We start from the raw sequence: 14,657 nt of genomic DNA, 5'->3' as shown, positions 1-14,657 counted from the left end.
TCATGTGCTTGCAATTCCTGATATACATGGTGTACATAATTAGCTATATATAATAATCAACAGTGGGAATAAGCGTTCTAAATGCATTATAGTAAAACATAAAAAAATAAATAAAATAAAGAGCAGACAATTATATAGAAATAACGCGAATGTAACAAATGTAAAATGCATTGTAACTATGAAATAACTGAAAATCAAAGACAAATTATCCAGGGTTTAGCAAAAGTACAATTTTAAACATGTCCCAAAAGCATACTTCTGTCTCTCACAATAATACAAATATCGAAATTAATTAAAAATACATCGACATTCAAATTCAAAATGTAATCATTTTCTAATCCAAATTCCCTCGACATCCTCTCGTTTATTTCCAAGACTAGGCTCATCTGCATCATCATCTACATCTACTGGGACATCTACTTTAGGGATTTGAGAGCAGAATTGAGGATTTTCCATTGTTGTGTCCCCTAAATCGTCGTCATTATACACTTCATAGTAATCTCGATTCGTGGAAGTTAATACAACGGACCAGGTAATATGACTGGATCGTCGACATAGAAAATTTGCTTGACCTGGTCAACCGATACGTACTTATCATTTTTGTGACCTTGTCGACTAAGGTCCATAAGTGTGAAGCTGAGATCGTCGACCTTGACACCTCTATCGCTATCTGCCCATCTACACAAGAACAGTGGAGCCTTAAATACACGGTAATCCAACTCCCAAATTTCTTCAATAATGCTATAAAATGTCATATCGCTCTCCACGGGATTTAAATCCTTGGCACTACTCACTTGGACAGCTTTAGCAACTAAAGACACGCCGCTGTTTTGGACCACCCGCGCATTATCTCGGTCTTTTGTGAAATATCGAAGCCCATCAACGAGAAAGCCTTCATAAGTCAATACGGAAAAAGACGGTTTGCCTGCAAGCCATCTTATCGTTTCAGGAACATCTTCTCCATTCCTTATCATTTCACTGACCTTTTTTTCAAACCAACTAGAAAATAACCGATTGTGCTCTCCGATTAGCCATTGTACGGTCTTTTTTTTCCCTCGATAGGTTTCTTCTAATAATTCCTTGTGCATCCTAGAAATAAAAGTATTGATAAATAAATACCATAAATACTTGCTAAAAGAAGATTGAGACAAGGGTTAATTAATTTAACTTACGTGATGTATGGATACACTTCCAAGTTGTTTTGAAGAACATGTAGGTGTGCCTCATCTCGCTCTTTTTCTGACTGACTTTATTATTGCAGGAGATAATGGACCATCAAGTTTGGCTTTATCCTTCGGAAGACCTACAGTTGTGCAACTCTGTCGAACAAACTCGCTGCAAAATTCTACAGATTCTTCTCCGAGATAGCTTTCAGCTATACAACCTTCCGGATATAAACGGTTTCGCACATAACTTTTCAGCACCTTATTGAACCGTTCAAATGGATACATCCATCTGTAAAAAACCGGACCACACAAACGCAATTCTCTAACCAAGTGAATCATAAGATGTATCATTATATCGAAAAAAGAGGGAGGGAATATTTTCTCCAGCTCGTACAAGGTTAATATTATATCTGACTGTACTTTATCCAATTTTGATACCTCGACAACTTTAGTGCACAAAGAATTGAAAAAAAACACAGCCTAATGATGCTAACCCGGACATTTTTTGGGAGAATTCCACGAATTGCAACTGGGAGCAGCTGTTGAAGTAGTATGTGACAGTCGTGAAACTTCAGCCCAAATAACTTCATATCAGGCATTGAGACATAATTTTTAATGTTTGATGAATGTCCATAGGGAAGTTTCATTGATGATAATGACTTTAACAGTTTTCTTTTTTCTTCCTTTGAAAGAGTATAAGCAGCAGGGGGCAGGTACGTTCTCCGTGCTCCTACTTTTTGTGGAGCCAAATCTGTCCTAATGCCCATTTCAACCATATCAAGTCGGGAGGCCTCGTTGTCTTTAGTTTTAAATTTCATATTTAGGAGTGTCCCAATAAGATTGTCGCACACATTCTTCTCGACGTGCATAATATCGAGACAGTGACGAACATGATGAAACTTCCAATATTCTAACTCAAAGAAAACTGACTTTTTCTTCTATGGACAGTCGACCTTTTTGGACTTCTTTACTGCATTCCCGAAAGCAAATTTAATCCGCTCCTGTTGCCTTAACACCTCTTCTCCAGAAAGGATTTGACGAGCATTTCCTAACTCTTGCTCACCATTAAAAGCCGTCTTTTTCCTCCTATAAGGATGATTCCTAGGTAAATATCGATGATGGCCTTGAAAACACATTTTCTTGGTATGAGGTAAATACGGTATCGTTGCCACAAATTGGACAACACATATAACCCTTGTTGACACAACTAGACAAGTTCCCATAAGCGGGAAAATCATATATTGTCCACATTAATATTGCCCTCAAAGTGAAAGAAGATTTAATATGAGCGTCATACACATCTGGTTCACCTTCTTTCCAGAGCTTTTTGAGATCATCAATAAGTGGTTGCAAAAAGACGTCAATGTTATTACCTGGCTCTTGCGGACCAGACACTAATATTGTTAACATCAAGAACTTTCTTTTCATGCACAACCACGGAGGAAGGTTATATGTTGTCAATACTACTGGCCAGCAGCTATACCTATTGTTCATGCCATTTTTATGGGAGTTTATACCATCCGCCGCCATGGCTAATCGAAGATTTCTCGGCTCATTACCGAATTCTGGCCATTTATAATCGACATTCCGCCATGAAGGAGAGTCGGATGGATGATGCATCTGCCCATCTTGACTTCTTTGGTTAGCATGCCAAGTCAGAAGCTCATCGATAAATTCGACTTAAATATCCGTTTAAATCTTGGAATGATTGGAAAATACCACATAACTTTAGCCGGGATGTTAACTCTCACTTTACCATCCTTGCCTAACTTCCAGTGAGATATGTGGCACTTGGGACACTCGACAAAATCAGAATTTACACCTCTATATAGAATGCATTCGTTCGGACATGCATGGATCTTAATATATTCAAGACCTAAATCGGATAGGGTTTTCTTAGCTGTGTATGCATTACTTGGCAAGACGTGATCTTTAGGAAGTAAGGAGCCAACAGAAGAAAGTAAATCCGTAAACGCACTATCACTAATACCAAATCTTGCTTTCCAGTTATGTAACTTGAGCATCGAATCTAATTTACTAGAATCGCTGCCTTCAAACAAAGGTTGCTCGGCATCGGCCAAAAACCTCTTAAACTCCTCTGAATCCTTATCACAATCATCACCCAAATTACCCCGGTTATTATATGTTGCTTCACAGATATCACCTACCTGTGATGTAGCAAAATTTTCTTCAATGTTCTGTTCAATATTTTCTGAACACGGAGGTGGCATTGTGCTACCAGCCGATGACCTACAGCTAGCTTTAGCTCCATGCCAAATCCAATCGATGTACCCTAAACTAAAACCCTTTTCATATAGATGCCCCCTAATGATTTTTACCGAGAATTTCTTAAAATTACAGCAACGTGCACATGGACAGGGTATCATCTTAGGATCCTTACAGTTTTTTTCAGCAAATATCAAAAACTTTTCAACCCCAATTCATAGTCTAATGAATCCCTATCTGTAGATATCCATGACTTATCCATATAACCTACCTGATCATAATTTCAAATATTAAATAAAAATTCATAATTTACTAACACCTAATCATTTTCTTGAGTATATAATAACTACGCATAATTTTATTTGGATAATGATAGTTATTAAATTATTATGGTTACAATTGCCTTCCATAAATTGCACAGTTTATATAAAAAAAAATTGTAAAGCCCCATATCAGCACAAACAGACAATCAAAACAGAAAGAGGATTACTAAAATACATACACATTTTAAAACATACAATCAAAAAAGAAAGAGGATTACAATCATTTTAAATAACATTAGCACAAATATATCAACAAAGCCCCATTTCACACAAGTAAAAACAATGCATACACATCAATTCACAAAGATACACAAATTCAGTAATAATCTGACTATAAGACACACACACACCAATCAAAAGTCCCAAAAAATCAAATTTAATTGAAAATACACTAACAAATTAGGGTTCGATTTCGGTGAAACAGAGCTCGATTTGTGTAAAACTTGCTTGATTCGGGTTGTATGAACACTTCTCAGGGCTGCATGTCAACCTTCTTGCTCGATCTGTAATTAGAGGGTTTAACTTTGTTTTAGGGCTTGTAACGGGTAGAGGTGAAAGAGAGGGAGAGTGATAGTTGAGAGGTGAGAGACGGAGACGGAGATGGGGAGAGAGAGAGAGAGAGAGGGAGAGAGAAGTCGGGGAGGGAGAGTGTACCGAGAGAGAGAGAGGTCGGGGAGGGAGAGCAGTGAGAGAGAAGGGGGGAAATGAATTTTGTTTAACTAAAAATTTCCCCCGTGTTTTTTTAGTTGTAAAGGCGGAACAATTTGTTCCGTGTTTTTTTAATTTTTTAAAAAGCAGTTATATACAACGGTCGGCCATGAAACTGATGTGAATAATGTTGTTTCACATCGGTTTGAGAGCAACTGATGTCCAAAATTGTTTTTACATCGGTTTTTTTTGTAACTGATGTAAAAATGTGATGTCTATTCCAGTTTTTCATGTAGTGATATAATCCATAGTATTGGGTTGAAAGGGAGGATTGTTGGGTTTAAACCCAATTGGTTGTATGAGTTTGGTGATACAAAACATAATTGGATCGGGTAATAAATGTATGAGTAGATAATTATTATCATATTGAGTTTGGGTAATAATTGTATAATTAGAAAATTATTATTATAATAATATTAGGTATGTCTTGGTGGTTAAGTTTTGTGATGGATATATACACATAATTATATTATATTTGATAGGTATGCATAAAGATGCAGGCGTCTTAGGTATTGTTTGTGTTAGAAAAATTAGATTTTAGATCATATTTTTATTATGTTCTTGATAATAATCCTAAAATCTAATGATTGGAAGTTGTTCCATGATATGTGAACTTAAACTTTCATGTATGGTTTTAAGAATTTTTCTTAATGAAATCCATAGAGAAATAGAGTTGAAACTAGTAGCTTGTAAAAGCTTGAAATGGAGAATGTGTCATTTGTCCCACATTGAAAATAAATAAAGTGAGGATTTTATTTATTTGTGATTTAATTTTTTAATTAGAATTAATTTATCAGTCGGGCTGGGTTATTGTCTCTGTTGGGCTTGGTCACTTTGTAAGTGGGCTGAGTCAGATTCAATGAATCTGGACATGTAACTGATAAATAAAGATTCATAATTAAAAATATTAAAATTGATTTAATGTGTGGATTAAATACAAAAGCTGTTACATTCTATTTAAATTCAAAAACAACAGTTTTGATTTATGTATTAAATGAGCAGTTTTGATTTCTGATATTAATGTATATTAAAGTCTATTAATGTTAGGGTTGTAAGTTACACTTAGCCTATACTATAAATAGAGGCCTAAGTTGTTGATGAAACATACCACACAACATTCTCTTCTTTTCTCCCTCTCTCTGCATTTCTCTCCAAAAAAACACAAGTTCGAAGTGTTGTTATTTTCTGGCGACTGAGGTGCTAGTCGAGGTGGAGGTTTTGTTGCTGCTGTTAACATAAACTTCGAGCTATTTTATTATGGTGGAGATATTGTACGCATCCCAAACGCAGCAGGTAGGGGGCAATATTCTCTTCAAGAACAACCAGGGCTTCGAGAAGGCCTGGTGACTCAGCTGTGATCGTATTTTCTTGGCATTTTGTATCTGTGCACCATTCTTTTTCAGACACATTTGAAAGCTATTGTTTCGGGTACATCTTCATTTTTCTCTTTGTTATTTCAGTCTAGGATGCTCGGACTCTTGTAAAAGGATCGGACACGGACACGGATCAGAGTGTCAGACTCTTCAAAATTTAAATTCGTAGACTCGGGGACACGTTTAATAAGGATCGGACACGGGGATATGGACACTTCAATTTTTTATTTTAAATAAATTTAAATTATATATAAAGTGTTTTTCGGAATTTATGTTGAGTTATGTTATTCAAAAAAAATATAACAAAATTAAGAACTTAAATTCCATGAAATAACCATCAGAAAACCAAGTAGCAGCAATTGCAACAATAATTCAAATGAAACAAACTTAGTGATAAAGTTTTGAAAAACAAAGGAAAACATATGAGATGCCACGGTGCATCATTAGGACTTCAAAATTAGTCTAATCATTTCTCAGCATTTTCTTCTCCTTCTCCACCTTCCTCATTAACAACATATCCTTGGCATTAGGATCATCAATAAATATATTAGCAAATGCTTCTGCATATCCATCATCAATATAAAGTGAATCTCCACCTTACAAAAAAAAGAGAAAATATTAGCATTAGTTAGAAAAAAATAAATAAATTGGCTGTAAAGTTTAAAAATCATACCAACATCCCAATATTTCGAAGGACCCTTAGTGTATTCTTCACTTTTACGAGATAGCAATCTCAAATTACTATGAACATACACAAGATCTTCGGTTCTACTTGATGCTAATTTGTTCCTCTTTACACTTTGAATATTTCCGAAAGAACTCCAATTTCTCTCGCAGCAAAAGGAAGAAGCAGGTTGTGAAAGTAACTTGAAAGCCAAGTTTTGCAACATTGGTGTTTCAGACCCATAAATAGCCCACCAACTAAGTGGTTCCTCATGAATCCTAGCATCCATAACATGAGACTCCGAAAAAAACCCAACGCAGCAGAAAATATTCCATATTCAGCATTCACCTTTCTTAAATCATCTGGATTTGGAAACATTTTTTTAAAGCACTTGGCCCTATTAAGAGAAACCTCCTGGCCTCATTTGGGGCCACTCTCGGAACAATTCCACTACCACTTTCCAACCATGTTTGAATATAATATTTAGGAACAAGTGAATGAGCCATGCAATGAAGAGGGGTGTTACTTTTATTCCACCTTGCTTCCAAAATATGTTGAATACCATTAAAAAATGAAGATTCACCCATTTTTAAATCTACCCCCTCTTCCTTAAAAACTTTTTCCCTTACTTCCTCAATCATTGTGTCCCACATATCATAAATTAAGTGCAAACATGGAGTATCAGTATCTCCCAACCTTATCATGTTATATATAGGAGATGTGAAGCCTATAAAATACTCAAGTTTATCCCACCATCGATCAGAAATTACACACTCCTTAACATGATCAGCCTTGAACTCTAAGTTTGTTTTTCTAAATGTTTTCCAGTTAGGATCTAAAACTGTTTTTTCAAGAGAAGTTTTAACCAACAATAACCTTTGGGCCATGATGACATGGGATGCAAAATGAGTCTCGGCCGTTTTAACCAACATATGATTTGAATGCTTTTGGAACAAAGTGAGGGCCTTGCCATGATTTAGAATGAACATAGTGATTTCATCACAATCAGAAATTAAGGTTGAGATCCACTTACAATTTTCAAAGTGGTTGGAGTTTACCGTTGGTTCACAAATGGACTTGAGAGCCAAATTAAGCGAGTGAACCACACATGGAGTCCAGAAAATGTGCGGGTACTTTGCCTCGATGCTTAAACCAGCTGCCTTGAAGTTAGCAGCATTGTCGGTGATGATCTGAACCACTTTATCAGCCCCTTCTTGATCAATAACATTCAGAAACAAACTTGCAACATAATCAAAATCTTTTATATTGCCACTTGTATCAAATGATTTGATGAACATAGAATTTCCTCCCGAAGCTGCCATGACATTGATTAGTGGCCTCTTTTGCCTATCTCCCCACCCATCAGAGCACAATGAAACTCCTCTTTTCTTCCAAGAATCTCGAAATGGTTGGAGCAAAACATTAATGTGTGCCTTTTCTTGCTCAAGTAAGGTAGTCCTCATCCTATTATATGTCGGAGGAACATAGCCAGCCACCTTGCTATTTGATAGTCTCCAACAAAATCGACGAAAGAATGGATTCTTGAGTAATGAGAATGGTAGAGCAGATGCATATAACATACGAGCCAATTCTTTATCACACCCATCTCTGTCAACAACATTAAAGCATGATTCCACCGTTCCTTTCAATTTTTTTTGTTGCTTGATGTCCTGGGAGGCAAAGACATGTATTCTTGTCTCCTCTTCGCTTCCAGAGCCTGCCTTGACTTGCGACTTTCAGCTGCTTCATGCTTTCTGCTCAACTCATCTCTTGTTTGATCAGATATACTATTACATAGAACAACGCCATTTCCTTTCAGCTGTAGAAGATGACTTTTTACTTTGGTATAGGACCCTGTCACTTGTTTGTGGCAGTAGTTGCAAATCCAGACACGATTACCTCCACCTTTTGTTGGAGCTTTAACAACTGTTACATGACTCCATAAAGGTGCTGGATCAAACGGGGTCTGTTGTATTGTGTTTGGCCTTGTTGGCTGCTGTGATGATGCCATTGCAGAGGTCCGGGTGATTAGCAGAGAGAAGAGGATGGTGTTACTGTGATGTGTGTTTACAGGCTAAACGATATGATATTATATAGCTGTGTAGGTGAAGTAGTCGGTGCTTCTGTTAGGGTTTAGAGAGTTATATGGAATTAATATATTGTGAGCAGAATCAGCAGATTAGTAGAATAAATTAGGAGTGACAGATATGAGCCTATGATGATATAGGTTTTTTAGATAAATAAAATATTTTGTTTTGATACTATTTTGATTGTGAGTCTAAAAATTGTTACATTTGAAATATGTATTTTATATGTCCAAAGATTGTACACTTGATGTGTTAAACAAATTTATGCCATAATTTATTTATTTCATTGTCAGGTTATTTAATTTTTCATATTAGAAATAATTTTATTTTAATTTAAAAGTAAAAATATATTCAAGTAAATTTACAAGTTAAATTTACAAGTGAATTTTATCATTTCAATTTGTTACATTTATTTATTTATTTGTAGAGATTTGTACTTTAATTATTTTTTTTCTTGGTATTCATAATCACTTGATTTTGATCCAAAGGTGTGTAATTACTTTTGATCATGTTTTATATTATTTGATCACCAATTTTTTCTATTTACATTAATTTAATTGTAAAAATTTCAAATTATGATAGGTATACGAGATTATATTTTGATTACTTTATTTTCTTGGTTTTGACCCAAATGTGTGTATTTGATCATAATTTATATTATTTGATCACCAACTTTTTTTAGTTACATTAATTTAAAAAGTTCAAATTATGGTAGATATATGATATTATACTTTGATTACTTTATTTTCTTGGTTTTGACCCAAATGTGTGTAACATTTGATCTTGTTTGATCACCAACATTTTTCAATTATTTTATTTTATTGTAGAAATTTCAAATTATGATAGATATATGAAATTGTACTTTAATTACTTTTGACCCCGAAAGTGTATAAGTGCATTTGATCATATTTTATATTGTTTAATGACTAACTTATTCAAATTATATTATTTTAATTGTAAAAATTTTAAATTATGATAGGGATATGAGATTGTACTTTGATTACTTTATTTTCTTGTTTTTGACTCAAGTGTGTGTAACTATATTTGATCACCAACTTTTTTTAGTTACATTAATAGTAAAAAGTTCAAATGATGGTAGGGATGTGATATTATACTTTGATTACTTTATTTTCTTGCTTTTGACCCAAATGTGTATAACTACATTTGATCATATTATTTTTTATTATTTTAATTATAAAATTTTTAAATTATGATATATATATATATGAGATTCTAATTTGATTATTTATTTTATTAATTTTAATTTGAATACATTTGATCATATTATATAGTTTTTATTATTTTATTGGGTTTGACCCTAAAAATATATTGTTGATCATATTTTATATTATTTGATCATTAACTATTTTAAATCATATTATTTTACTTATATTAATTTAAAATTACGACATCTATTTATTTATTTTCTGAAATTATTTTAATCTTCCATCCATTAGATAGTTTTTCAAAAATATTCTTAAACTTCTATCATTTTTTTCTTTATTTTTGACGAATGTCAAAAATAATAAAGGTGCTAATTTTTAGTTAACTTATTTTATTAATTTTTGACGAATGTAAAAAATATTAAAGGTATTTTTTGAAAAATCTCCTACCCCATAGAATAATTGAAAAGAAGGGACGGTACATCTTTCTTCTTAAAATATATGACCTAAATAAAAAAAGTCAAAGATAGTGTGAAATTGAAAAAAAAGACATCTTTCTTCAGAAAAAGAAAATTTTAATAAAATATTATAGAACTATACTTTTTATTCATCTTAAAATGGGTGCCGGACACTCTCCCAAAACCATAACAATTGGGAGGGACAGGAGTATGACCTAAAAAAAAATCAAAGATAGTGTGAATTTCAAAAAAGAGATCTTTGTTTTTAAAATATAGTGTGAAATGTAAAGAAAATGATTTACATTGACATAATTTTTTTATTTTTGGATATCTTACATCAGTCAAAATAATATGAAAATACACATCAACTTAAAAATATATTGCTTGATCGAAATTTGTGTCAGATTTTTTCAGTTTTTGATTAGTAAAAAAATATTCAATCATATCTTTTGCATATGAATTTGTAGGATGTTTTTTTTTGAATTTAAATCATTGATACTAACCAAAAATATGTAAATATGAAGAAGATCTATAGACTTAAAAAGGTGATCTGTTAATTTGCATCAAATAATTTGAATTACATACTTAATTTCCTGTCAAAAAAATATATAACAAATTGTTAAATTCTTTTTAATTTTGGATTCACTTTTATTTATTTGACAAATATCCAAGTAATTTTTTTTTTATAATCCAATTTTCTAACTTACCAAATTAAGACAGAATTTTAAAATTCTCTGGTCTCACAGTTACGGCTAATAATAAGTTGAAAATTAAAATACAACAGCTCCACAATTAATTGTACAGCTTTGAGATATAATAAAATAATACAAGGTTCTTATTCTAAAAGGTACTATCTTGATAACTGTGCAATCTTGATAACTGTGCAATGCAATGCTTTCTTCTCTTCTTCTCCATCGCGCCGCTGCTCAATTTTTTAGGGTTGCAGCTCTCTTAACTTTTGACACATAACAGAAACTCTTCCTTTCTATCATTTTCGTCAACTTCCCTCTTTGGTAAATGAAATCTGACTGTGAATGGAACGTCGAAATATCAGGTGAGTCGCCGGAGAGGTGAGTCGCCGGAGCAGACGAGTCGGGTTTCCAGGTAACGAGTCCGATCCGGATTCCGTGTCCGTACCCGGGTCGTGTCGTGTCGACACCGGTACGACATGGTAAACAGTCGAGTCGGAGCATCCTAGATTTCAGTTATTAATTTTGTTTACATGCATGCTTTGTTTTGTTAACTGTGGTCTTAGCCTGGACTTGCTAAATTTTATATATACTTGCCTCTATGTTGCAGAATTTGTTAGTGAACTTTACAACAGTTTGAGAGATAATTAAATACTAGCATAATAACCCGTGCGAGGCACGGATCATTTTCTAGAGTTTTTTTATGCATCATGCAATTATAATGTTTGTAAAGCAACTCCAACAATATCCTTATATAGGTTTTTTAGTCAAATTTTGAAGAAATGGAGATAAAGTTTCTCTTCAACAAACTCCATGTCCCCCTCTATAACATTAGGAGCTTCGAATGTTTCCTCACTTTTAGGAGTGAATATCCCTTCAACTATTATTATATTATATTTTTCTTACCCGTTATTTTATATTTAATGAATGAATATAAACAGGGTAGTAAGTGTACGTTTAAAACGAAACGATTAAACTTAATCTGTAGAATGTCGTTAGTATGTTTACAAATAAAAAACTACAAATTAACATATAGGAATACAGAATTGATCAAAATCTTGAATTTTATTTAAATAAACTATATGTACTGCTCTATATTATTACTTAGTTCACTACTAACTTACAATTAATTTACTCAATTTAAAAGATAAAAAATGCATAACTGAAGTCGGAATGACTTGCAATTGTAATATACAATAATGTAAAATTTACATTATTGTTAATATTAAAGTTGATTTTAATGAAAAATATTAATTTTTGAAATTCAACGTATGTATGTATGGGAAAATGTTAGTTTTTTATTTACACTACTGTTAACAAAGTAAGATTAAGTTATATGTATGTATGTGTGTTAGCATGTAAATTATTGTATGTTACATCTCTTAGTAAATTATGATGTTTTCAATTATTTATTTGCTAAATATCTGATTTATGTACATGTATAATCATTATTAACATCTAGTGAGATAATTGATCACTTAAATAACATGCATTTATAATTATTCAAAAATTAAAATTATGTAATAAATAAATTGCTATAATTTATATATGGTATTCAAAATATCACCGACAAACAATCCATATCTATTTTTTACGCAACCGGGTATCAATCATGGTTGTAACATAAAAATGAATTATATATTTTTAAGACTTATTATTGATATTAATGATTTTTTTCAATAATTCGAAAGAAAAATTGTATTTATATCATTATTTAAACCATTTGTAAGTTTCTTTCATTACGACTCTAATATTTCTTCATATAATAATTTGATAACATTTATACTATTCTTCTAAAACTAAAAATTTTCAATTCGATAAAATTTTATAAATATCAATTGAACTGGTTAATTCCTTCAAATTATTGAACAATATATATTTTTTTCCTTAAATAATATAAAATGCATTGAATCAAATGCTATAATAAATTTTTATTTGAATAATTCGAAATATTAAAATAATTTAAAATATTTGTACAATATTATCTTGATCAATGAATATTGCTGATCTAAAAGAATTCATTTTAAAAAGTTAGTTCTCTTTAAATGAAAATTGAAAAATAAATCGATTTAATATATCATCGTAGTTTTAACAAAATCTAGTGAGATCTCATTTCAAATTTCAAATATTCTTAAAATTAGGACAAATCCCAAAAATAATAATTCGTTACCAGCGAAGTTAGTAATTTTAATATAAATAATCAATTGATTTGATACTGTAAAGACCTCAAACACATTAATTTATATTAACATAAGATATTAAAAAAATTCACATTATTGGTAAGATATTCTCGCCGAGCTTGTAATTTAAATTTTCTAAACGTAGAATGTGACGATATTTTTCGGCCGGGTCATGTAGTCAAATTTTGAGTATTTTTTGAACAATGTGCCAAGTTCTAAAATGCATTGACTCATAATAATTCGAAATTATCTAAATATGTAATACCAATATAGATTATTTATATATAAGCGATTCTATTTTCAATATTTTTTAAAAAAATTATATATGTACATTTTAATTACTTTTTATAATAAAAAATATGTTAAAAGTATATGAGATATATTTTCAAACTAAAAAATGATTAATAAATAAGATAATAATCTATTTATGTACTATGCCTAATTTTATATCTGGAATTCAATTCTTTAAAATTAATTACACAAATATTCAACTAACTATCCTTTTTTTTTGGAATTCAAATAAGTATATTTAAAATTAAATAAAATATTCATTTATCACACTTACATATTATGTGTATGATAAAAAGCACATGTGACAATATGGTGTAGTGGTAAGAGGTTGTATAGTTGGATGAAATAACTTGAGTTCAATTGTCACAAATCACATTTTTTATATAAATATTAAAAACAGGGGTAATTTAGTCTTTTCAATGAGGCTTTTTAATCTCATAATATTATAACATTGTTCTCCTATTATATATACTAGCCTATAACCCGTGCAATGCACAAACTATTTATAATATTTTCAAATTTTTATTTTTTTTTATTTTATATAAATTATAAAAAATAATAAGCGTGTAGATGCACTGTTACGCAGCGGTCTATGTATTTCCAAAGTTTTTCCACTTATTCAAGATTGAGATTAATGAAATTCAAATATTTACGTATTAAATTGAAGGATTCAAATTTTAGATAACTAAAATCTTAAAATGACATATTACTACAGTCTATAGGTCGCATTGTTGTGCCGGTGTCGAGCTTATAGGAAATTGGGAGTCTTGAATAGGAGTGGTATATGTGGATGACTTGGTATTATTTTTTAAATATTATTTTTAAAAATTTTCTTGATTTATTAATTATTTTGTTATATTGTAATTTGAATTACTAAAATTAATTTTGAAAGTATTTGATTTCTTAAAAAGAGGTAAGAAAGAAGTTGAGTGCAATTAGAAATTAAGTTGAATAATAATTCATAGAGTTTGTAGTTATATTATATACATGATTTAATATTTTTAATAAGATTATATTTGTTTAAACTTTATTTTGGAAGTTGTTAACATACTTTTTAGGAAGATGTTAACCAACCGACCAAACGAAACCATATTTCGCTTATAATAGTATAGTATATATAAGAGATTTGTTGGCCCAAGTATCAATTTGGGACACCATTGAGGTGTTATGTATTGATTGTGTTATTGATAATTGTTTAGATTAATAATATAAGTTAAGACGTGGGTTTTTCACGTCATATATTGTTGTGTGTACTCCACATTGATAGATCGAATCTCGTGTATTGTGTGTTTTATCCTAACAAAACATAGTCCGGAAAAGTTTCAGTAA

At 31.4% G+C, this 14,657-nt stretch overlaps 2 protein-coding genes across 2 annotated transcripts; both read right to left on the bottom strand.

Moving 5' to 3' along the window:
- Positions 1-2,267: 2,267 nt before the first annotated feature.
- LOC141686134 (uncharacterized) lies at positions 2,268-3,553 on the bottom strand. Its single transcript, XM_074491189.1, has 2 exons — positions 2,886-3,553; positions 2,268-2,799 (listed from the first exon to the last, which is right to left on the bottom strand). Exons 1-2 carry the CDS (start codon positions 3,551-3,553, stop codon positions 2,268-2,270), a joined length of 1,200 nt encoding a protein of 399 aa, XP_074347290.1.
- Positions 3,554-6,813: 3,260 nt separating this feature from the next.
- LOC141686133 (uncharacterized) lies at positions 6,814-8,040 on the bottom strand. Its single transcript, XM_074491188.1, has one exon. It carries the CDS (start codon positions 8,038-8,040, stop codon positions 6,814-6,816), a length of 1,227 nt encoding a protein of 408 aa, XP_074347289.1.
- Between the last annotated feature and the right edge of the window lie 6,617 nt (positions 8,041-14,657).

The sequence above is a fragment of the Apium graveolens genome, chromosome 9 (genome assembly GCF_009905375.1).
Source record: "Apium graveolens cultivar Ventura chromosome 9, ASM990537v1, whole genome shotgun sequence".
In the NCBI taxonomy this organism is placed as follows: Eukaryota; Viridiplantae; Streptophyta; class Magnoliopsida; order Apiales; family Apiaceae; genus Apium; species Apium graveolens.
Note: the sequence above shows the minus strand (reverse complement) of the source record. Positions and strands in the feature narration are given on the sequence as shown.